Source organism: Argiope bruennichi, chromosome 5, assembly GCF_947563725.1.
Source record: "Argiope bruennichi chromosome 5, qqArgBrue1.1, whole genome shotgun sequence".
Taxonomy (NCBI): domain Eukaryota; kingdom Metazoa; phylum Arthropoda; class Arachnida; order Araneae; family Araneidae; genus Argiope; species Argiope bruennichi.
The window spans coordinates 32,450,206-32,474,301 of record NC_079155.1 but is presented as its reverse complement, the minus strand read 5'-3'; the positions used below and the strand labels follow the sequence as shown (position 1 = coordinate 32,474,301).

Sequence of the window (24,096 nt, the reverse complement as noted above, 5' to 3'; positions counted from 1 at the left end):
ATTAGGCCTGCATCTAATTAGACCTGCATCAAGTCTACATCTAATTACATACATATCTAAATAGATATTCAACAGATCTGCATCAAATGAGATCCATATCTATATAGTTCTGCCGCAAGCCTGCATCTTATTAGCTCCGCATCAAAACAGAACTGCAACTAATTAGGCCTGCAGCAATTCTGCGTCTTATCAGGCCTGTATGAGGTCTCCATCTTATACGATCCATATCTAAATAGATCTGCATCATGTGTGCATCTAATTAGGCCCGCGCCTAATCAGATCTGAATCAGGTCAGTGTAAACAATGTCAGTAAAAATATCGTTGCGGACGCCTTTTCTATTACAATTCACTCAAATGATCAAAAGATCTCCAGATGAGTGATATACTCACGAAAAAGTGTATTAATCAGTGTTCTTAAATGCAATTAACGACCTGATTGCCTATCACAGTTCTTTATTAACGGACAAACACATTCAAAACAAACTACACTATTTACAAGATGTTGCCATACGGTACAAGCTAAATCAAAACAAAACAAATAATTCTTAGGTTATAGGTGGACGGTTTGTATTCAGACATTGAAAATAATATTGCACAATCTTAAATTGAACACATACATAATACAAAAAAAATAAACAGAGTGAAATATTTTACAACATGTTACATACTCCCACCTTGCAAAGTGAAGGGTTACAAACTGAACTTTGCAATATAAAACAAACTGAAATTTATAACACTTAATTCCTCGTGAAATCTGTAAAATTGAAAGGAGTTCACAAGTCCAATTTACGAGGAACCTTTATGGTCCTTCCTAATCTGGTTTTGGTATGGTGTACCTCCTCAGAAATATCAGTCCTTTCAACAGGAGAATTGGGAACCTGGTCAGCAGGTAAATCAGGAACATGATCAGCAAGTGAATCAGGAACATGATCAGTAGGTGAATCAGGAACATGGTCAGTAGGTAAATCAGGAGTTTTCTCAACAGATAAGCCACTTTTTCCTGAGGCCTTCAAAACATCAATTTCAGTTTTTGCTGACACTTCCAATGGATAAAGCCTTTGGAAGGGACGGATCCTCTCACCATGGGAGGTTCTAATTCTCGCTACTCTAGGGACACCATCTTTGCCAGGATAAACCTCCAAGATAACACCAAGAGGCCAGTCAATGCGTCGAATATTGTCATGACCAATCAGTACAACATCGCCCGCTTCTAAAACATCACTTTTCCTTGTCCCTCTGTGGACCAGAAGAGCAAGATATTCATTTCTAAATCTTTGTCTAAGATCTTCACGCAACTTCTGCAAATATTTGGTGCGCTTTACCAACGAAGAACGATCTACTTTATCTAAATCTGGCGTTTCATAGTTGCTGTTTCCGTGAATAAACATTGATGGGGTCAAAGGTAGCAATTCATTTGGATCATCTTGTATGTATGTCAACGGTCTAGCATTGATTATGGACTCACAGTCACATAAGATGGTTAGGAGTTCTTCATAATTTATAATAGATTTTCCTAACACTCGACGTAAAAGCTCTTTGAGCATTCTCACAATACGCTCCCACCATCCACCCCACCAGGCTGCTGTGGGTGGGATAAATTTCCAAGTGATTTTCTGAGCAGTTGAGTACACAGAAATTTTATCCCAATCTAATGCTCGCAACGCATTATTTGTCCCTACGAAATTAGTACCGTTGTCACTGTAAAGTACTGAAATCCTGCCTCTTCTTGCAATGAACCGTCTTAAGGCTTGAATAAAAGTATCAGTAGTGACTGATCGGACTAATTCAAAATGCACTGCTCTGTAGACAGCACAAGTAAATAAAACAATCCAGGCCTTTCCTTTCGACTTAAGATAAAGAGGACCTGCATAGTCTACACCTGTTACTTCAAATACCTTTGTCTGAGTAACTCTATCTTTAGGCAGTGGAGCGAAGGGCACTTCAAGATGTTTAGCTTTATAACGCTTGCAAATCACACACTCAGAAAGAACCTGCTTAACTAATCTTTTGGCTCTAATTATCCAAAATTTCTCTCTAAGCCGGGCGAGTAATATTGAAGAGCCTGCATGCATAGCTTTTATATGCTCCTCTCGAATTAATTTTATTACAACATCATTGGCAGGTAAGAGAATTGGAAACTTGAAATCTTCCTTCTCACAACTGTCTGCTAGTTTGGTTCTTATTCTCAGAAGCCCATCTTCATCTTTAAATGCTTGCATTTTAGCAAGAAGTTTCTCATCTTGAAAGGCATTTGACTGCATGGACTTGAAACACAAAATCTCTGCTTGTCTGAATTCTTCATAGACTAAGTTTCCTTTTAGCTTGGTTGCATTTGAAACGTTATGAATAAAACGTAGAATCCATGCCACTACTCTGATGTTTCTACTATAGGTGGAAAAATATTCACTCTTTATATCGGTTGTTTGAATATTCACCAGAGAGGTCACGATAGCTCTTCTCTCTTTATTGACTTCTTCCTCATTGACATCTACTACCACATCACTGACAGGCCATTCATGAGACGAAAGGTACAACCAACTGGGACCTTCCCACCATTTCGAACTGCAAAGCTGCTTCGCTGAACACCCTCTACTCGGACAGTCCGCTGGATTCAGTGATCCAGGAACGTGTCTCCAGGCTTTGACTGGTGTCAGCTTTCGAATTTCTTGAACACGGTTGTAAACAAATACACCCCACGGTTCTTCTCTCTTCAACCAAGCCAGCACAGTAGTAGAGTCTGTCCAGAAATAAACATTGTCTGTTGGAAACTCTTTCAAGACAGTGGAAGAAAGACGAGCAGATATAGCAGCACCAAGAAGTTCCAGCCTTGCAATAGTTGTTTCCTTTTTTCCACAAGGTGCAATTCTAGTTTTACTCTGCACCAGTTGTATGTGTACAGAGTTTCCACTATCAACTCGTAGGAAAACAACCGCAGAATAGGCTAGTTTGCTCGCGTCGCAAAAAAAATGCAATGAAATATTCTCAAATCCGCTATCACAGTGTAACCATCTTGGTACTCTAACATGCTTCAAATATTCCAGCTCCATTAGCCACTTCAGAAAATCTTGACGTGTTCTACTTCTTCATCCCAACCGATTTTAGATTTCCACAAATTTTGTAGCCAGAGTTTTGGTAGTAGCAACACTGGACTAGTAATCCCCAAGGGATCAAACACTTTGTGGGAAGCAGCAAGAATATTTCTTTTCGTGATAACCTCTTCCATTAGTTCTCTCAAATCCGGAATATTTATTGAAAGAGTATCACAATGTCTGTCCCAAATCGTTCCCAGGATGATTGTAGGACTTGTTATTGGATCAGATGGGCTAGAGTGCTCCCACCCTCGTAAGTCGAATTTTCTTTCAGCCATGATCTCCGTGGCTACATCAATAAATCGTTCTAGCTCCGAGTGGGTTTTGACGCTTGCTAAACAATTGTCCACGTAAAAGCTGTTCATCAACTTTTGAATAATGCACTCAGGGTATCTTCCACGGCCTTGCTGCGCTTCTTCCAACTTTCTCTCCAAGTGGTATTGGATTGTTGACCCAAGCAAGAAAGGGCTGCTGGAAACACCAAACACCACTCGGCAATGTCGGTAATGTATGAGTTCTCCTTCTTCACTGTGCCACAAAAATCGCAGGAAATTTCGATCCTCCTTATATAGACTTATTTGTAAGAAGGCCTTCCGTATATCAGCCGAAATGCCAAACCTATACAGTCGAAACCTTGTTAACATGGAAGGGATCAATTCAATCAAGTTTAATCCCTTTTCCAAACAGTCATTGAGGCTGACCGCTCCCTTTTGTTTTGATGAAGCGTTAAAGACGGGCCTAATTTTCGTAGTGCTGTTCGGCTTCACCACATGTCGATGGGGCAGATAGTGACAAGCAGACTTTATTTCCTCTTGGGGAACTTCTTCAATTATGCCTTCTCGTTCCCATTCTTTAAAGACATCACCGTATTCTTGAAATAAGTTTTCCTTCTTCAGCTTATGGGTTGTCACTTGCAACCCTTTGAGTGCCAAATTGAAGTTGTCTGGAAGAGGCAAATGACCGTCAAGCCAAGGTAGGGAGACAAGGAATCGCTCTTCTTCATCGACCTTGACAGTTCTTAAGAAGTGCTCCATCGACGCTTTATGAAGCTCCTCTTTGGTTTTTTGTTCTGAAGGATCTTGGATCCCCAAGGAATCTAATCTCCATAATTGGGAGATATCCATCTCTTTCACAAATAGGGAGGCCACCAGCATAGCATTGCATGATGACATCTCATTCTCAGGAACTTTACCTGACAGAGTCCAGCCAAGTAGTGTCTCCATGGCAACAAGCCCACAGGATAGAACTCTACGCTGGCCAGTCATGAGCTTCCCTATCACATCTGAACCAAGAAGCACTTGAACAGATTGTGGCTCCTCCCCTACATCTGATAGCCTGATCTTCATCTCACGGAGCTCTGTAATCCATGAACCTGGAATGACTGATGAAATTTTGTCACATATAGATGGCTGGTCTAATGCTTCCAGGTTGCATGTAACACTGTTGTCTTGATTTCTCAGTTTTATCCTATAGCAATTATGTTCGCACTTGTCAGATTTAATGCCCCCAAACAATGAGTGCATCAGAATTTCCTTTCTGAGTGGGATATATCCCATTTTCTCAACAACATTCTTTAATACATAAGTCTTTTGTGACCCAGAATCTAGAATTGCCCTAACTGGGATTTCTTTGTTACCACACACCATTTTTAATTTCAACGTTTGGAGGAACACCCTGGGACTAGAAGTGTTGTTGGCCATATTAACTTCAACATTTGGACTCTTATTCTCACTCTTGAATGAATCTTGATTCTTAGCCTCTAGAGACTCACACATAAGTGGGACATGCTTTTTCCCACATATTACACATCTTAAAAATGCCTTACAGGAACGAGATGTATGCTTTGGTGTTAAGCAAGCAAAACAACATTGCTTCTCTCTTAAAATATTATACCTTTCAGCCAAACTCATCTTCTGAGCTTGAAAACAGTCTGGGCTCGAGTGTTTCCCAGTACAGAAAACACATTCTTTCTTCACTTCTTTTGAAGCTGTAGTAAATAAATTGGCAGCTGTAGGTACTTTTTTCATTGGAAAATCTCTTACTTTTTTCTTAAATGATTGGCGATTTTCATCTGCACCCAAGCCAAAACCAGCCATAGCCAAATTAATTCTTTCTTCGTCCTCCGTTTCTGCTTTAAGAAAAGTCATCAAGTTGGTTAAACGGTCTTTAGCATCAGTTGAGACTGCTGAAGAAGCACTTCTATTCCATGCTTTCAAAAAGTCCTCTTGAAAACAAGACTCCACCATGGGATAAAGAATTGAAGCACATTTATCAGTAGTCACTCCTAAAGTCTCTAAGGCTCTCAAATAAGATTCGAGTTTATCATAGAGAGATGTCATCGATATTTTCTCATGTTTCTGAACTGAGATTATCAGCTTTAATAATTCCCGAACATAAACTTCTACTAATAGTTCATCTCTCCCAAATCGTGCTTTTAAACTTTCAACTGCTTTGACATAATTGGCTGCTGTTGCCGGGAAGCTTTCTACTACTTCTCGGGCTCGTGATCCATTTACAGTAGCTTGCACAAGATATTGAAATTTGTTCTCAGGCGCGATTTCATCATCGTTATGAATGTGTTGAAACTGGCTCCAGAATTGTAGCCAATCTTTAATATCGCCATTAAACTGTCTAAATTCTAATTTTGGCAGATTAAATTTCTTTTTAGCACCAGATATAACAGTATTTTGAGACTCACCTGTAATTGGCAACGTTGCTCTGATTCTCGCCAATTCCAGTTCGTGTTCTCTTATTTTTCCACTTTCTTCGTATTCTAGCTGTTTTAATCTTTCCGCTTTTTCAAATTCTGTTTGCTTTTGTTTTTGTTCTTCTTTTAGTTTTCGTTGGCTCACGGCCGTTACTAAAATATTTGTCACAAAGTCTGGATCATCCAAATACTCTTTGCTATTCAAAATAATATCTTTCAGTTCAGAAATTTTTACCTTATCAGGCAGTGTCTCTCCAATTTCTTCTGCTACAAACAACAAGTCCTCTTTCAAGAAGCCCTTAGCTGTTTTAAACATGTTTGTATTCAAAAACAATGTCCTGTCGCGTAACGCCAGAAATGTAAACAATGTCAGTAAAAATATCGTTGCGGACGCCTTTTCTATTACAATTCACTCAAATGATCAAAAGATCTCCAGATGAGTGATATACTCACGAAAAAGTGTATTAATCAGTGTTCTTAAATGCAATTAACGACCTGATTGCCTATCACAGTTCTTTATTAACGGACAAACACATTCAAAACAAACTACACTATTTACAAGATGTTGCCATACGGTACAAGCTAAATCAAAACAAAACAAATAATTCTTAGGTTATAGGTGGACGGTTTGTATTCAGACATTGAAAATAATATTGCACAATCTTAAATTGAACACATACATAAGACAAAAAAAATAAACAGAGTGAAATATTTTACAACATGTTACAGTCAGCATCTAATTCATAGGTTCCCAAAGTGGTCCAGGTGGACCTCCAGGGGTCCATAGGAGACCACACGGGGGTTCACGTAGACGTGAAAAGAAAACAGGGGTTCGCAAGTTGTAAGTGGGGGTCCACGAAAAATTTTCTGGTTTTCATAATAAAGAACAAAATATTTGGCTTGGATTTACCTATCAACGCAGGCAGGTAGCATCATTCACTAGGTAGGTACTCAAACATATTCGAGATTCAGTTCAAACACAGAATTGAATAGAACAATAGATAATAGTACAAATGTACACCACCACCAAATTTTTGATAGCGTTTCTCTCGTCATATCTTGTCGAAAGAAGTTTTAGTGCCGTTTAGTGTTAACAAAAAAAAGAGCAGATTGAACATCACAGAATGGGGAGATTTGAGATTACTTCTTACAAAACTCAAGCCAAATATTGATAATTTGCTGTCAATTCATCAAGTACATCCGTCTCATTAAAAGTATGACTATTTTTTGATGTTGATTTACATTTCAGAGTTCATTGTTGATGTTTTTGTCAATTGTTGATTGTTTGTAATAATAAATATTTATAATTTTGTATAACCACAAGTATTATTTTAATAAATAGGACACAAGAAAATGTGCTACTTTTTTTTTTTTCTTAACCCCCCCAATTTAGGTGATAATTTTTAGGAGTTTTGGGAATACAGTAGAAATGTAGCAGCAGGGGGTCTACCGAAAATAGTAAAACTTTGAAAGTGGTCCACGAGAAAAAATAGTTTGGAAACCTCTGATCTAATTAGATCCGCATCTAAATAGAACTGCATCTAGTTAGATCTGAATCAGGTCTGCATCGGATTAGGCCCGAATCAGACCTGCATCTTATTAGATCTGCATCTAATTAGAACTACATGTAACTAGATCTATTTAGATCTGCATCTAATTAAGCCAGCATCAGATCCATCATCTAATTAGATCCGCATCTAAATAGAACAGCATCTAATTTTTCCTGCATCTAGTCTGCATCTAATTAAGCCCCAATTAGATCTACATCTAATTAGATCCATATATAAATGTGCATCAGGCTTGCATCTAATTAGATCTGAATCATGCCTGCATCTAATTAGATCTGAATCTGTCCTGCATCTAATGAATCGCGCATGTGATCCGCACCGAAATCTTCCTTCTCACAACTGTCTGCTAGTTTGGTTCTTATTCTCAGAAGCCCATCTTCATCTTTAAATGCTTGCATTTTAGCAAGAAGTTTCTCATCTTGAAAGGCATTTGACTGCATGGACTTGAAACACAAAATCTCTGCTTGTCTGAATTCTTCATAGACTAAGTTTCCTTTTAGCTTGGTTGCATTTGAAACGTTATGAATAAAACGTAGAATCCATGCCACTACTCTGATGTTTCTACTATAGGTGGAAAAATATTCACTCTTTATATCGGTTGTTTGAATATTCACCAGAGAGGTCACGATAGCTCTTCTCTCTTTATTGACTTCTTCCTCATTGACATCTACTACCACATCACTGACAGGCCATTCATGAGACGAAAGGTACAACCAACTGGGACCTTCCCACCATTTCGAACTGCAAAGCTGCTTCGCTGAACACCCTCTACTCGGACAGTCCGCTGGATTCAGTGATCCAGGAACGTGTCTCCAGGCTTTGACTGGTGTCAGCTTTCGAATTTCTTGAACACGGTTGTAAACAAATACACCCCACGGTTCTTCTCTCTTCAACCAAGCCAGCACAGTAGTAGAGTCTGTCCAGAAATAAACATTGTCTGTTGGAAACTCTTTCAAGACAGTGGAAGAAAGACGAGCAGATATAGCAGCACCAAGAAGTTCCAGCCTTGCAATAGTTGTTTCCTTTTTTCCACAAGGTGCAATTCTAGTTTTACTCTGCACCAGTTGTATGTGTACAGAGTTTCCACTATCAACTCGTAGGAAAACAACCGCAGAATAGGCTAGTTTGCTCGCGTCGCAAAAAAAATGCAATGAAATATTCTCAAATCCGCTATCACAGTGTAACCATCTTGGTACTCTAACATGCTTCAAATATTCCAGCTCCATTAGCCACTTCAGAAAATCTTGACGTGTTCTACTTCTTCATCCCAACCGATTTTAGATTTCCACAAATTTTGTAGCCAGAGTTTTGGTAGTAGCAACACTGGACTAGTAATCCCCAAGGGATCAAACACTTTGTGGGAAGCAGCAAGAATATTTCTTTTCGTGATAACCTCTTCCATTAGTTCTCTCAAATCCGGAATATTTATTGAAAGAGTATCACAATGTCTGTCCCAAATCGTTCCCAGGATGATTGTAGGACTTGTTATTGGATCAGATGGGCTAGAGTGCTCCCACCCTCGTAAGTCGAATTTTCTTTCAGCCATGATCTCCGTGGCTACATCAATAAATCGTTCTAGCTCCGAGTGGGTTTTGACGCTTGCTAAACAATTGTCCACGTAAAAGCTGTTCATCAACTTTTGAATAATGCACTCAGGGTATCTTCCACGGCCTTGCTGCGCTTCTTCCAACTTTCTCTCCAAGTGGTATTGGATTGTTGACCCAAGCAAGAAAGGGCTGCTGGAAACACCAAACACCACTCGGCAATGTCGGTAATGTATGAGTTCTCCTTCTTCACTGTGCCACAAAAATCGCAGGAAATTTCGATCCTCCTTATATAGACTTATTTGTAAGAAGGCCTTCCGTATATCAGCCGAAATGCCAAACCTATACAGTCGAAACCTTGTTAACATGGAAGGGATCAATTCAATCAAGTTTAATCCCTTTTCCAAACAGTCATTGAGGCTGACCGCTCCCTTTTGTTTTGATGAAGCGTTAAAGACGGGCCTAATTTTCGTAGTGCTGTTCGGCTTCACCACATGTCGATGGGGCAGATAGTGACAAGCAGACTTTATTTCCTCTTGGGGAACTTCTTCAATTATGCCTTCTCGTTCCCATTCTTTAAAGACATCACCGTATTCTTGAAATAAGTTTTCCTTCTTCAGCTTATGGGTTGTCACTTGCAACCCTTTGAGTGCCAAATTGAAGTTGTCTGGAAGAGGCAAATGACCGTCAAGCCAAGGTAGGGAGACAAGGAATCGCTCTTCTTCATCGACCTTGACAGTTCTTAAGAAGTGCTCCATCGACGCTTTATGAAGCTCCTCTTTGGTTTTTTGTTCTGAAGGATCTTGGATCCCCAAGGAATCTAATCTCCATAATTGGGAGATATCCATCTCTTTCACAAATAGGGAGGCCACCAGCATAGCATTGCATGATGACATCTCATTCTCAGGAACTTTACCTGACAGAGTCCAGCCAAGTAGTGTCTCCATGGCAACAAGCCCACAGGATAGAACTCTACGCTGGCCAGTCATGAGCTTCCCTATCACATCTGAACCAAGAAGCACTTGAACAGATTGTGGCTCCTCCCCTACATCTGATAGCCTGATCTTCATCTCACGGAGCTCTGTAATCCATGAACCTGGAATGACTGATGAAATTTTGTCACATATAGATGGCTGGTCTAATGCTTCCAGGTTGCATGTAACACTGTTGTCTTGATTTCTCAGTTTTATCCTATAGCAATTATGTTCGCACTTGTCAGATTTAATGCCCCCAAACAATGAGTGCATCAGAATTTCCTTTCTGAGTGGGATATATCCCATTTTCTCAACAACATTCTTTAATACATAAGTCTTTTGTGACCCAGAATCTAGAATTGCCCTAACTGGGATTTCTTTGTTACCACACACCATTTTTAATTTCAACGTTTGGAGGAACACCCTGGGACTAGAAGTGTTGTTGGCCATATTAACTTCAACATTTGGACTCTTATTCTCACTCTTGAATGAATCTTGATTCTTAGCCTCTAGAGACTCACACATAAGTGGGACATGCTTTTTCCCACATATTACACATCTTAAAAATGCCTTACAGGAACGAGATGTATGCTTTGGTGTTAAGCAAGCAAAACAACATTGCTTCTCTCTTAAAATATTATACCTTTCAGCCAAACTCATCTTCTGAGCTTGAAAACAGTCTGGGCTCGAGTGTTTCCCAGTACAGAAAACACATTCTTTCTTCACTTCTTTTGAAGCTGTAGTAAATAAATTGGCAGCTGTAGGTACTTTTTTCATTGGAAAATCTCTTACTTTTTTCTTAAATGATTGGCGATTTTCATCTGCACCCAAGCCAAAACCAGCCATAGCCAAATTAATTCTTTCTTCGCCCTCCGTTTCTGCTTTAAGAAAAGTCATCAAGTTGGTTAAACGGTCTTTAGCATCAGTTGAGACTGCTGAAGAAGCACTTCTATTCCATGCTTTCAAAAAGTCCTCTTGAAAACAAGACTCCACCATGGGATAAAGAATTGAAGCACATTTATCAGTAGTCACTCCTAAAGTCTCTAAGGCTCTCAAATAAGATTCGAGTTTATCATAGAGAGATGTCATCGATATTTTCTCATGTTTCTGAACTGAGATTATCAGCTTTAATAATTCCCGAACATAAACTTCTACTAATAGTTCATCTCTCCCAAATCGTGCTTTTAAACTTTCAACTGCTTTGGCATAATTGGCTGCTGTTGCCGGGAAGCTTTCTACTACTTCTCGGGCTCGTGATCCATTTACAGTAGCTTGCACAAGATATTGAAATTTGTTCTCAGGCGCGATTTCATCATCGTTATGAATGTGTTGAAACTGGCTCCAGAATTGTAGCCAATCTTTAATATCGCCATTAAACTGTCTAAATTCTAATTTTGGCAGATTAAATTTCTTTTTAGCACCAGATATAACAGTATTTTGAGACTCACCTGTAATTGGCAACGTTGCTCTGATTCTCGCCAATTCCAGTTCGTGTTCTCTTATTTTTCCACTTTCTTCGTATTCTAGCTGTTTTAATCTTTCCGCTTTTTCAAATTCTGTTTGCTTTTGTTTTTGTTCTTCTTTTAGTTTTCGTTGGCTCACGGCCGTTACTAAAATATTTGTCACAAAGTCTGGATCATCCAAATACTCTTTGCTATTCAAAATAATATCTTTCAGTTCAGAAATTTTTACCTTATCAGGCAGTGTCTCTCCAATTTCTTCTGCTACAAACAACAAGTCCTCTTTCAAGAAGCCCTTAGCTGTTTTAAACATGTTTGTATTCAAAAACAATGTCCTGTCGCGTAACGCCAGAAATGTAAACAATGTCAGTAAAAATATCGTTGCGGACGCCTTTTCTATTACAATTCACTCAAATGATCAAAAGATCTCCAGATGAGTGATATACTCACGAAAAAGTGTATTAATCAGTGTTCTTAAATGCAATTAACGACCTGATTGCCTATCACAGTTCTTTATTAACGGACAAACACATTCAAAACAAACTACACTATTTACAAGATGTTGCCATACGGTACAAGCTAAATCAAAACAAAACAAATAATTCTTAGGTTATAGGTGGACGGTTTGTATTCAGACATTGAAAATAATATTGCACAATCTTAAATTGAACACATACATAAGACAAAAAAAATAAACAGAGTGAAATATTTTACAACATGTTACAGTCAGCATCTAATTCATAGGTTCCCAAAGTGGTCCAGGTGGACCTCCAGGGGTCCATAGGAGACCACACGGGGGTTCACGTAGACGTGAAAAGAAAACAGGGGTTCACAAGTTGTAAGTGGGGGTCCACGAAAAATTTTCTGGTTTTCATAATAAAGAACAAAATATTTGGCTTGGATTTACCTATCAACGCAGGCAGGTAGCATCGTTCACTAGGTAGGTACTCAAACATATTCGAGATTCAGTTCAAACACAGAATTGAATAGAACAATAGATAATAGTACAAATGTACACCACCACCAAATTTTTGATAGCGTTTCTCTCGTCATATCTTGTCGAAAGAAGTTTTAGTGCCGTTTAGTGTTAACAAAAAAAAGAGCAGATTGAACATCACAGAATGGGGAGATTTGAGATTACTTCTTACAAAACTCAAGCCAAATATTGATAATTTGCTGTCAATTCATCAAGTACATCCGTCTCATTAAAAGTATGACTATTTTTTGATGTTGATTTACATTTCAGAGTTCATTGTTGATGTTTTTGTCAATTGTTGATTGTTTGTAATAATAAATATTTATAATTTTGTATAACCACAAGTATTATTTTAATAAATAGGACACAAGAAAATGTGCTACTTTTTTTTTTCTTAACCCCCCCAATTTAGGTGATAATTTTTAGGAGTTTTGGGAATACAGTAGAAATGTAGCAGCAGGGGGTCTACCGAAAATAGTAAAACTTTGAAAGTGGTCCACGAGAAAAAATAGTTTGGAAACCTCTGATCTAATTAGATCCGCATCTAAATAGAACTGCATCTAGTTAGATCTGAATCAGGTCTGCATCGGATTAGGCCCGAATCAGACCTGCATCTTATTAGATCTGCATCTAATTAGAACTGCATGTAACTAGATCTATTTAGATCTGCATCTAATTAAGCCAGCATCAGATCCATCATCTAATTAGATCCGCATCTAAATAGAACAGCATCTAATTTTTCCTGCATCTAGTCTGCATCTAATTAAGCCCCAATTAGATCTACATCTAATTAGATCCATATATAAATGTGCATCAGGTTTGCATCTAATTAGATCTGAATCATGCCTGCATCTAATTAGATCTGAATCTGTCCTGCATCTAATGAATCGCGCATGTGATCCGCATCTAAATAGAACTGTATCTTATAAGGCACGCATCAGAACCGCAACTGATTACATCTGCATCTATTTAGAGCTGTAAACAAATAGATATATTGAAATCTGCATCTAATAAGGCCCGCATTAGATCTGCATCAAATTAGACCCGCATCTAAATGGAATTGCATCTAATTAGGCCAGCATGCATCAAATCTGCATCTAATTAGGCCTTCATCAGATCTGCATCGAATTAGATCCATATGAGCCATTTATTTTGAAAGTGGGCCAAGTCCATTTTTGAAAAAAAAATTTAGATAATGTTAACTGTAGGTAAAATTTGTTATGATCTTTTTATGAGTAAGCAATTTAAAGTGGAAGAAAAAAAAATAATCAGATTCTAGTATTTTGGAGATGGAAGTTTTAGCTCTTAACAGTTTTGAAAATCTGTTTGTGTGGTGCAAGTCTATCTTAGATAGCTGTAATATATTTGACCGAATATATTTAGCTCCGGTTGCTCTATGGTGAAGCAAATGTGGCCGTTTGATATCATGTCTGAAATCTAGGGTGTTTTTGTCTTTCTATCTTTGATAATGAAATTCGGTGATTGTACAGTGTTTCATAAATAAAAAAAAGTATATCATAATTTTGTGTTTTGATAATAATATGTTTATTTCCAACACCGATTGACAATGAAATAAGTATCATTGATCATAAATTTTTGTTGTCAGGACATTCATTTCTACCGAGCGATCGTGATTTTAGAGTGGTAGAACTGGAAATCCGGAAAACCAGTTTCTTGTATATTCCCCTTGATTAACTATAAAGTAATACGAAATATTCGAAAATATAATAAATGTTTAATACATTAAATGAAATGCGGATATTTATTTTCAACCCAACCTCTGGAGAAAGCGGTTTTACAAAGAAATAAAAATACGGATGGAGAAACCGTGAATTGTTTAACTATAATATAGTTATAATATTATTATTAATATTATTATTATCGAATATAATATTATCGATAATAATATTCTTATTATCGAAACACAAAATTAAGATATACTTTTTATTATTTATGAAACACCGTATAATCACCGATTTTCTTTATCAAAGATAGATAGATAGAAACACCCTAGATTTCAGACATGATATATCAAACAGCCACATTTGCTTCACCATAGAGCAACCGGAGCTAAATTTTGCTGTAATATATTCGGTCAAATATATTACAGCTATCTAAGATGGATATGCACCACTTTCAAAATAAACAAATTTTTAATACTTTTAAGAGCTAAAACTGCCATCTCCAAAATACTAGATTTTGATTTTTTTTCACCTTTAAATTGTTTACGCATAAAAAAGATCATAACAAGTTTTATCTGTACTATTATCTCCATTTTTTTTCAAAAATTGACTTGCCCCACTTTCAAAATAAACGGCTCATATAATGTTCTTGGTAAATAATTATAAAATAATTTTCTTTATATCATAGCTGTATTATTTTTCTTCACTTTTAGACAGATTGTTCATCTTTGAAATGGTTTTAAAAAGCTTTCCCTTTAAACCATGGTAAGAAAATCGAAAGACTCGCTCATCACAGTGATAGAAAAGATTTAAAAAAAAATTAGGTACTCATTCACAGCTAATATACTTTTGAGAAAGGGATTTTACAGAAATATTGCTTTGTGTCAAATGTGTTCCGACCTGTCACTGTGCTGCCCTCTTGCGGCAAAAGGAAAAACACTTCAGTGTATCGTGAGCGAGTGTGTGCGGTAGCAAGGCAGCGCCTGCCAAGCAATGATGACCAGAATAAAAGGAAAAAGAGTCCAAATTTATTCTTGTGTGGTGATTTTTTAATAATGTGATAGCTATCGACATAAATTTAGTGCGTGTGTGTTCATATGGTCCGTCTCGGAGGAGGTGAAATAGCGATCAGCAATGGATTACGTTTTTTTTTTTTTTTTGTGTGTGTGTGTGTGTGTGTGTGTGTGTGTGTGTGTGAAAATATGCGAAGTGGATTAGCGTAATCAAAACACGAGCCAAAATTTGTAGCTTGAGTGGTGTTTTCTGTTTCTGTTCTCTGTGTTTTCGCGTATTCTCTCGTCCCAATTCTCAAGGATAATTATTGTGGGTAAGTGTTCAATTACTTAAATTTTCATTATGTTTTTGTCTAGTTTGAAGAAAGACGAATTAAAGAGTTTGTGTACAGAACTAGATATTCACTTTGCATCTTTCGCTAAAGTTGTAGATTTGATATAATTGAGAATAGTGACATTTATAAGCAAAGAATTGAGGTTGTGAAAAATTTAATTAAAGAGATTTCAGACGAAAGAAGTAAAAATTCGGATCAAGCCGAAAACGAAAGGCGTTCATTAGAGCAAAAATTGGAGATTGAAAGGCTTTCGCTTTTGCGTGTAGAGAAAGAAATAGAGCTTTTAAAGCTCAAATCCTCATCGTGTGAGCTTAGCAATACTGAACAGAGTTTTAGTTTAGAGAATTTAATTAAGAGTATCAAAGTTTTGACGATTCCTGTTCCCAAAAATGCTGAATGTTTTAATCTCTTTTTCAATTCGCTCGAAAAAGCCTTCAAAACAAAAGGAGTTAGTGATAAATTTAAAGCGGAAATTCTATTAAATCTATTAGGGGATAGAATTGGCAATTTAATGGTTTATATCAAAGAAGAAGAGTTGAGTGACTATGAAAAAATTAAATCTATTGTTTTAAAACAATTTCAACCAACTTATCAAGAATGTCTAAAACAATTTAAAAGTGCAGTAAAATTGCCAACAGAAAATTACGCTCAATTTGCTTCAAGAGTTAGACCTGTTTTTGAATATTACATTCAACTTCGTAATGTGAATGATTTTTCTAAATTGTGTGTTTCTGATCAGAGTTTTAGCACTCTTCCTCAAGATTTAAAAAGTCATATCAGTATTAAACAAGGAGAATCTGTTTTTAATGTGCAGGAATTAAGTAGAGAATGTGATTTATTTGTGGCTTCTAAAACCGGAACCAAAAGTAGTTCGTTTTCCCGCGCAGTTGTTACGAATAAAAATGAGCAAAGGAATTTCGGTAAAGGAAATTTTGAGAATCGTAATAGAAATGTTTCTAAAGTGTTCTTATCGAATACTAATTCTAAATGCGTTATGTGCCAGAACAACCACTCAATTTTTAAATGTCAGGAATTTCAAAAACTTTCTGTTAGTGATAGAGTTGCATTTGTGAAATCCCAAAACTTATGTTTTAAATGCCTCTCACCAATATGCAATGTGAAAAAGTGTTCTGCAAGAAATTGCTTTTGTAATAAACCTCATAATAGGTTACTTCATTATCCCAGAGAGTTTGATCATTTCAGTGGGAGTGGTAAAAACGAAACTAGTACCATAGTTAATAAAGGGGAAAGTTCAAAATCAATTTTAAACCCGGAAGTTAATTCCTTTTATCCAACTTCTTGCGCAACTTGTAAAATATCTTCAATAATTACTATGGATGTGATATGAGAGAACACTTTATTTGCGATTATTTACATAGCAAAGTTTCGAAATCATATTTACATCGAGAAAAGCGAAATCTGAATTAATTACATTTTGGAGTGGAGTTGAGTTGCAACTGGTATGACGCTTACATAATCTCCCACCTTGCAATTTTATGGAGTACCTAAAATTGCAACAAAGTTATAAATCGAGTCTATTGGGAATTTTAATACGCCGTCCAGCTTTAGTGACAACATCAGGAGTTACTTTGGTTATATAATCATCATCTTCACTGGAATCTTGATCTGAAACAGCTGGAGTTGCAGAAAGTTGACTGTTTGTGTCTTTATCCTTTTGCTGAGCAATGAATGGTAATTTTTCAGAACTTCTGATTTCCAAGGAATAAAGTCTCTGGAATGGTCTTAATTTTTCCCCCTGAGCTGTTCTTACTCTGGCGACTCTTGAATGTCCATCTGCTCCAGGGAGGACTTCAGTTACAATTCCTAAGGGCCAGTGAAGGCGTTTTCCATCAGTTTCAAGGAGAATTATGTCTCCAACATTCAAAGATTCATCTCGGGTGTGACGACCTTTATGCACTAACATTGCTAAGTATTCGTTGCGAAATCTCGTTCTTAAATTATGCCGTAGTTTTTGAATAAAACGTAATCTTCTATTTAGGCTTTTACTGTCGATTTCGTCTAAATCAGTTGTATCACTACTAGGAATGCTTTGCAAGAAACAAGCAGGTGTCAATGGCCTTAGACCTTCTGAATTATCTTCAATATATGTGAGAGGCCTGGAATTTATTGTAGCTTCACAGTCACATATAAGAGTTTCCAATTCTTCATAATCAATACTCTTTCGGCCCAAAATTCTCCTTAGCATTTCTTTTAGCATGCGAATCATCCACTCCCACCATCCACCCCACCATGCAGCAGTTGGAGGGTTGAAATTCCATTTAATTTTCTTGATAGTGGAAAACGACATGATCTTCTCCCAATCTAGATTTTTCAAGGCATTACTTGTACCAACGAAGTTGGTGCCGTTATCAGTGTAGATTATATTAACTCGACCTCTCCTAGCAAAAAATCTTCTTAAAGCCATTATAAAGGCTTCCGTGGACAAGGAATTGACTAGCTCAAGATGAACAGCCCTATAAATAGCACAGGTAAAAAGGACAATCCATGTCTTTTCTCCAGAACGTAAAAACAATGGGCCTGCCAAATCAATCCCTGTGACTTCAAATGCTGCAGCAACTTTTATTCTATTTTTAGGAAGAGGTGCTAAAGGTGGCTCCGTAGGTTTGGCTTTAAATCTTTTGCAAGTAATACAATGAGAGCTTACTTGTTTTGCTATTTTATTGATAGAAATAATCCAGTAATTTTCCCTCAAATTGGAAATGAGAGTTCGAAGTCCGGCATGCTGCAACTCACAATGTTTCTGGTGTATCAGTCGACGAATTATTTCATGGTTACCTGGCAACAATATAGGGCACTTAAAATTCTCTTCTTCATCTCCCAGTATGAGCTTAGTTCTAACTTTAAGAATGTCGGAATCGTCTTTGAAAGTTTGCATATTTTTCAATGCTTTCATCTTGCTTCCTGCAAAACTTTCCTTTTGAATTAGCTTTAGCAAACAGTTTTCAGCTGATTGGACTTCTTCATAGGTTAGTTCGGTTTCCTTACATTTTTCTTTAAGACGACAGTTTTTAATAAAACGTAGTATCCAAGTCAGCATTCTTAAAATCTTTGTATATTTCGAGAAATAAAGTAGATTGTCAGTAAAGTTAACTGATTCATGCTCCACATTACTGACTATTGTTTTCCTTTTCTCTGATTCAACTAAATTTTCATCAATAATTTGTTTTTCATTCAAAGGCCAGTATTCTTGTGACTTTGATAACCATTCTGGACCTTCCCACCACTTGCTCTTCAATAAAATCTTTGCATCACAACCTCTTGAAGGAAGGTCTGCTGGATTCATATGACCTGGCACGAAATGCCAGTTATCAGAATTGGTATATTTTCTTATTTCAGTTATCCTATTTCTTACAAATGTATTCCAAGAATTATCCCGTTTAATCCAAGTTAAGACAACAGTCGAGTCAGTCCAAAAGTATACTTCATTAAAATTTACCTCAAGTCCATCTGTCACTTGGCAATATAATCGGGATAATATAAGAGCTCCCAATAGTTCTAATCGAGGAATTGTAATTTCCTTTGTTGGTGACACTCTTGATTTACTTGCCACTAATTGAACTGAAACTTTCCCGTTATATTCAGCACGTAAAAAAATACATGCAGCATAAGAGGCTTCACTGGCGTCACTGAAACAGTGAAGACTTATCTGACAATCTTTAAAGGGATTTGAAAGTAGTCTTCTTGGAATTTTGCAATCTTTTAGCAGATTTACATGTTTGTACCAGGCTAAAAATTCATTACATATATCTGGTGGAAGCACATCATCCCAATTAATTTTTCTTTTCCATGTTTTTTGTAGAATGATCTTTGGAATTAGAGTAGTTGGACTTGTAAATCCTATTGGGTCGTAAATTCTTTGAGCAATAGATAATAATGTTCGTTTGGTTATATTTTCTTCTGAAATTTTTATAACACTGTTACAAGAAAGTTCATCATATTCAGTATCCCAGGAAAGTCCTAGTATTGGAATATATCTCTTTTGTGTTTCTTCTACAATTTCTTCAGAAGTAACCCAACCTCGTAAATCAAATTTGGCTGCAGACATTAGTTCTTTAGCTTCAGAAATAAATTTGGCTGCCTCTTCTCTAGTTTCTAAACTAGTTATGCAGTTATCTACATAAAAGGATTTTTGAAGTTGATGAGCTGTTTCCTTCCTTCCTCAAGTAAAAATGGACTAGGAGAAGCACCAAATACCACTCGACAATGTCTCAGGGTGATCAATTCCTCTCTTCTTGAAAAATCTTTCCACCATAAAAACTTAAAATAATCTCTATCCTTTGGGTTCAAACTGATTTGTAAGAAGGCCTTTTTAATATCTGATGTTATTCCAATAGCATTTTTGCGAAATTGTATTATCAATTTTGGTACTAATTCTAATAAATTTGGACCCTTTTCTAAGCAATTATTCAAGCAATTTCCTTTAGAGTCTTTTGCTGAGGCATCGAAAACAGGGCGAATCTTTGTAGTTGTATCTCCAGTCTTTATTACAGGATGATGAGGTAAATAATGTCCTTTATTCTTATCTTCATTTACAATTTCGATAATTCCCTCTCGAATCCATTCATTAAACACATCATCATATTCGCTTAAATGTCCTGACCGAATAAGATTTTTTGTAGTTGACATCAAACGCTTAGTGGCTAATTCTTTGTTGCTTTCTAACTCTGGATATCCACTTTTCCATGGCAAACATACTTCATATCTCTTGTCTTCATTTCTCTTAATAGTTTTACGGAAAAATTCAACTGCTTCTTCATCGGCTACCTGCCTTGATTTAATTTCTACAGGATCTCGTATACCGATGGCATCTAGACTCCATAATTCCGTCAAATCTAAATTGGCAACATAAATAATATTCTCCAAAGATTTCGACTGTTTCGTTTGTTTACCTTGAAGTGTCCATCTGAGTTTTGTTTTTATGGCTACTAAATTTTTATCAACGTGTTCAATTGATCCCGTCAGCAATACACCAAGGTAATCTGCTCCTATTAATAAATCTATTTCAGGAGTGTCTTCCCCTGTATCACTTAATTCTATATTTTTTCTCTTCAAAATGGGAAAAATGTCAGGATTACTTACACGAGGAATAGCACCACATATTTTCTTTTCATCTAAAACGGAAATGTTGTGCCTGAAATTTGAACACAAGCTTTGCAATGTAATGTTATACACATTATGGGACTTTTGTTTAGTTTCACTGCCCCCCAAAAGTCCATGACTTAACATTTCTTGATCTACTGGTTCCAATCCCAGTTTATCCACAATATCCTTTTTTATGAAAGATCTTTGAGCACCGGTATCGAATAATCCTCGGATAATTAAAGATCTGTCTTTATTGATGATTTTCACCAATACCGTTAACAATAATGTAGATGAATTTCTTGGTGACAGGAGAATCTTGGCATCTAATTCAGGTGATGGATTCTGTTTTGTTTGATTTATATTTGGACACATAATACTATGATGTTTTTTCTTGCATATAATGCACTTCAAATAGGCCCTACACATCTTCAAATTATGACCTGGTTTCAAACAAATAAAGCACGCACCTTTCTTCTTTAATATTTCTTTTTTCTCTTCCAGTGACATATCAGGAGCTTTAAAGCATTCTGTTGTATTATGAAATGACTTATTACAAAATATGCATTGCTTGTCATTTTTTTCTGCTCTTTTCTTTTCACTAGATACAATACAAGCTGCCGTAGGAATTTTATCTTTCTGTTTAATTCTTTGAAATTCTTGATCCTTCGCAAAACCGGATCGAGCAAGTTGTAATCTCTCATCACTCTCGACTTCCGATCGAAGAAATTCTAACAAGTTTCCCAAAATATTCGGCTTGACTTTATTTTCAACTCTGCTACGTGTTCGTTCCCATTCTTTTATGAGATCTTCTGGAAGAGCTGACTCTACTAATGGATACAGCATTGCTTCGTACTTTTCAGATGTCACTCCTAATGTCTCTAATGCTCTTAACTGGGTTTCTAATTTATCATAAAGAGCACGTAAAGTGAAATTTTCTCCATTCTTTACTTGCGTTAAAACAAGATTCAAAAGTTCACGAACATAAATTTGGATCAACAACTCATCTTTAGCAAAACGCGATTTCAATTGTTCAATAGCTTTAGTATAATTCGCGCCCGACGGCGGAAAACTTTCTACTAAATCTCTTGCCGATGAACCAATTTCCGTCGCTTGCAAAAGATATTGAAATTTATCATCCGAATCAATAGTATCATCATCGTGAATTTTTTTGAATTGTCCCCAGAATCCGAGCCAGTTCTTTATATCGCCGTCAAAACGTTTTAATTCCAACTTGGGAAGGCGAAAAGTTCGTTTTGTTTCATTTAATACACAGGAAGTATCACTATTTTCTTCTTTCGTAGCCAAAACAAAATCGACTTTCGTTTCAAAGCAATCCACTGATCGCGATAATTTTCCGCTATGTCAAGGTCATTAGAAAATTCTTCTTCGTCAATATTTTCCATTTCGGACCATTTTACTCTTATTTTTTCATCTAATAGAAATAACCTTTCAGCTTTATCACTTAAAATATTAAATACCGGTATCAATTCAATTTTACTTACCGGTTCCGTTTTCACAGCATTTTCAACTTCTTTCAACGATTTGGTAAATAATCGCCTGAGTTGTGTTCTCTCCCGTTTTAGATAATCCATAATCCTGTCGCGGACGCCAATTTGTAAAATATCTTCAATAATTACTATGGATGTGATATGAGAGAACACTTTATTTGCGATTATTTACATAGCAAAGTTTCGAAATCATATTTACATCGAGAAAAGCGAAATCTGAATTAATTACATTTTGGAGTGGAGTTGAGTTGCAACTGGTATGACGCTTACACAACTAATGAAAATGTGCAATCGACATTTTCAGCTACGAGTACGGTTGAAAATAAACAAATGAGAACTGTATTTTTAAGTCCGGCTAAATTTTATATTCGAGATAAATTTGGGAATCTGCAATGTGTTAGAGGGTTGCTGGATGTAGGAAGTCAGTCCGATATTATGACTTCGGAGTGTGCAAACAGATTAGGGTTAAAACAAGAAAAAATAAATGTAACAATTTCATGTTTAAATAATTCCTCAATGACTGTTACTAAATTTATTAAAGCTGAAATTTCAAATGCTGATAAGAGCTTTAAGCAAAATTTTGAGTTTCTTGTTGTAGATAAAATCACTGAGTTAACCCTAATTAAATATTTAAGTGTTAAAGAACAAATTCCTTCTAATATTAATTTGGCTGATAATTTTATGGTTCCCCAAAAAGTTGATTGTCTACTAGGTGCTAAATCGTTCTATCATTTGTTGAGGCCAGAAAAGATCTACTCATCAAATGCAGAGTTGTGTTTTCAAAATAGTGTTTTTGGATTTTGGGCTTGCGGTAGTGTAATGGAATTTGATTCCCCAAAAATTCATTGTGGGTTAATTATTGATGAAGATTTAAACAATACCATGAAAAAACTCTGGGAACTAGAAACTGTTGAGTTAGAGACCCCTAAATCCCATGAGGCAAAAGTCGCTGAGGAACATTTTGTTAAAACTCATTATAGAGAGCCTAGTGGAAAATATGTAGTCACAATCCCACTTAAAGAGGAACCTAGTTGTTTAGGCGAGTCTAAAAGTATAGCATTAAAAAGATTAAATTCACTTTGGAATAAACTATCTCGTGATAAAACTTATTTAAAATTGTATGAAGAATTTATTAATGAGTATGAAAATTTGGGACATATGAGAGACGTGACGCATGAGACAGAACCAGAGACAGTGTATTATATGCCCCATCATGGAGTATATAGACCAGAGAAAATGACAACTAAGCTTCGTGTAGTATTTAATGCCTCTAGTGAAACCACGAATGGAAATTCATTCAATAGCTTGCAAATTAATGGGGGAATTGTGCAGGAGGACTTAATTTCAATTATGATGCGATTCCGCAAACATACATATGCATTTATTGCGGACATTGAAAAAATGTATAGGATGATTTACATTCATCCCAGTCAGCGAAACCTACAAAGAATACTTTGGAAGGACAGTGAGTTTGGTTCAGTGAAAACGTTTGAACTGTCGACAATTACTTACGGTACTACTAGTGCCCTATTTTTAGCTACCCGAACGCTAATTCAAATTGCAAGGGATGAGGGACACAATTTTCCCCTTGCAGCGCCTGTTGTTGAGAAAGATTTTTATGTGGACGATGTGCTATCTGGTGCTAAGACTTTACCCGTATTCATAGAGATGCAACAGCAGCTCACTTCCATGTTAAAACGAGCTGGCATGAACTTGCATAAATGGCGAGGCAATCATCCTCAGTTGTCTACCACTTCTGGATGCAACTACGACTTTGAAGACTGTGATAACAAAACTTTAGGTGTCACGTGGAACCATACTAATGACTGTTTTTGTTTTAAGGTGTCCATAACTTCAATGGATGTTCATACTAAACGAACAGTTCTATCCACAATTGCCAAGTTGTTTGACCCTCTGGGCCTCCTTGGTCCTGTGATTTCACTAGCAAAAATATTTCTACAAAAATTGTGGCTTCTGAATCTTCAATGGGATGATCAGCTTCTCCCTGAAAATCATAGTGAATAGGAGAAGTTTTCAAACGAGTTACAGTGCATTAACAACATCAAGGTGAGCAGATGTATTCTTCCATTTTCCGACGTCGAAGCTATATAGCTTCATGGGTTCAGCGACGCTTCTG

The 24,096-nt window shown here is 36.6% G+C and overlaps 5 protein-coding genes across 5 annotated transcripts; all 5 read right to left on the bottom strand.

The window, feature by feature from the left end:
- Positions 1-773: 773 nt before the first annotated feature.
- On the bottom strand, positions 774-3,047 carry LOC129968231 (uncharacterized). Its single transcript, XM_056082084.1, has one exon. The coding sequence runs from the start codon at positions 3,045-3,047 to the stop codon at positions 774-776; it is 2,274 nt and encodes a 757-aa protein (XP_055938059.1).
- Positions 3,048-3,055: 8 nt separating this feature from the next.
- Positions 3,056-6,112, bottom strand: LOC129968229 (uncharacterized). Its single transcript, XM_056082083.1, has one exon. The coding sequence runs from the start codon at positions 6,110-6,112 to the stop codon at positions 3,056-3,058; it is 3,057 nt and encodes a 1,018-aa protein (XP_055938058.1).
- A 1,521-nt stretch (positions 6,113-7,633) lies between these two features.
- LOC129968228 (uncharacterized) lies at positions 7,634-8,590 on the bottom strand. Its single transcript, XM_056082082.1, has one exon. It carries the CDS (start codon positions 8,588-8,590, stop codon positions 7,634-7,636), a length of 957 nt encoding a protein of 318 aa, XP_055938057.1.
- Positions 8,591-8,598: 8 nt separating this feature from the next.
- Positions 8,599-11,655, bottom strand: LOC129968227 (uncharacterized). The gene has a single exon (XM_056082081.1). The coding sequence runs from the start codon at positions 11,653-11,655 to the stop codon at positions 8,599-8,601; it is 3,057 nt and encodes a 1,018-aa protein (XP_055938056.1).
- A 7,827-nt stretch (positions 11,656-19,482) lies between these two features.
- Positions 19,483-22,043, bottom strand: LOC129968226 (uncharacterized). Its single transcript, XM_056082080.1, has 2 exons — positions 21,954-22,043; positions 19,483-20,793 (listed from the first exon to the last, which is right to left on the bottom strand). Exons 1-2 carry the CDS (start codon positions 22,041-22,043, stop codon positions 19,483-19,485), a joined length of 1,401 nt encoding a protein of 466 aa, XP_055938055.1.
- Between the last annotated feature and the right edge of the window lie 2,053 nt (positions 22,044-24,096).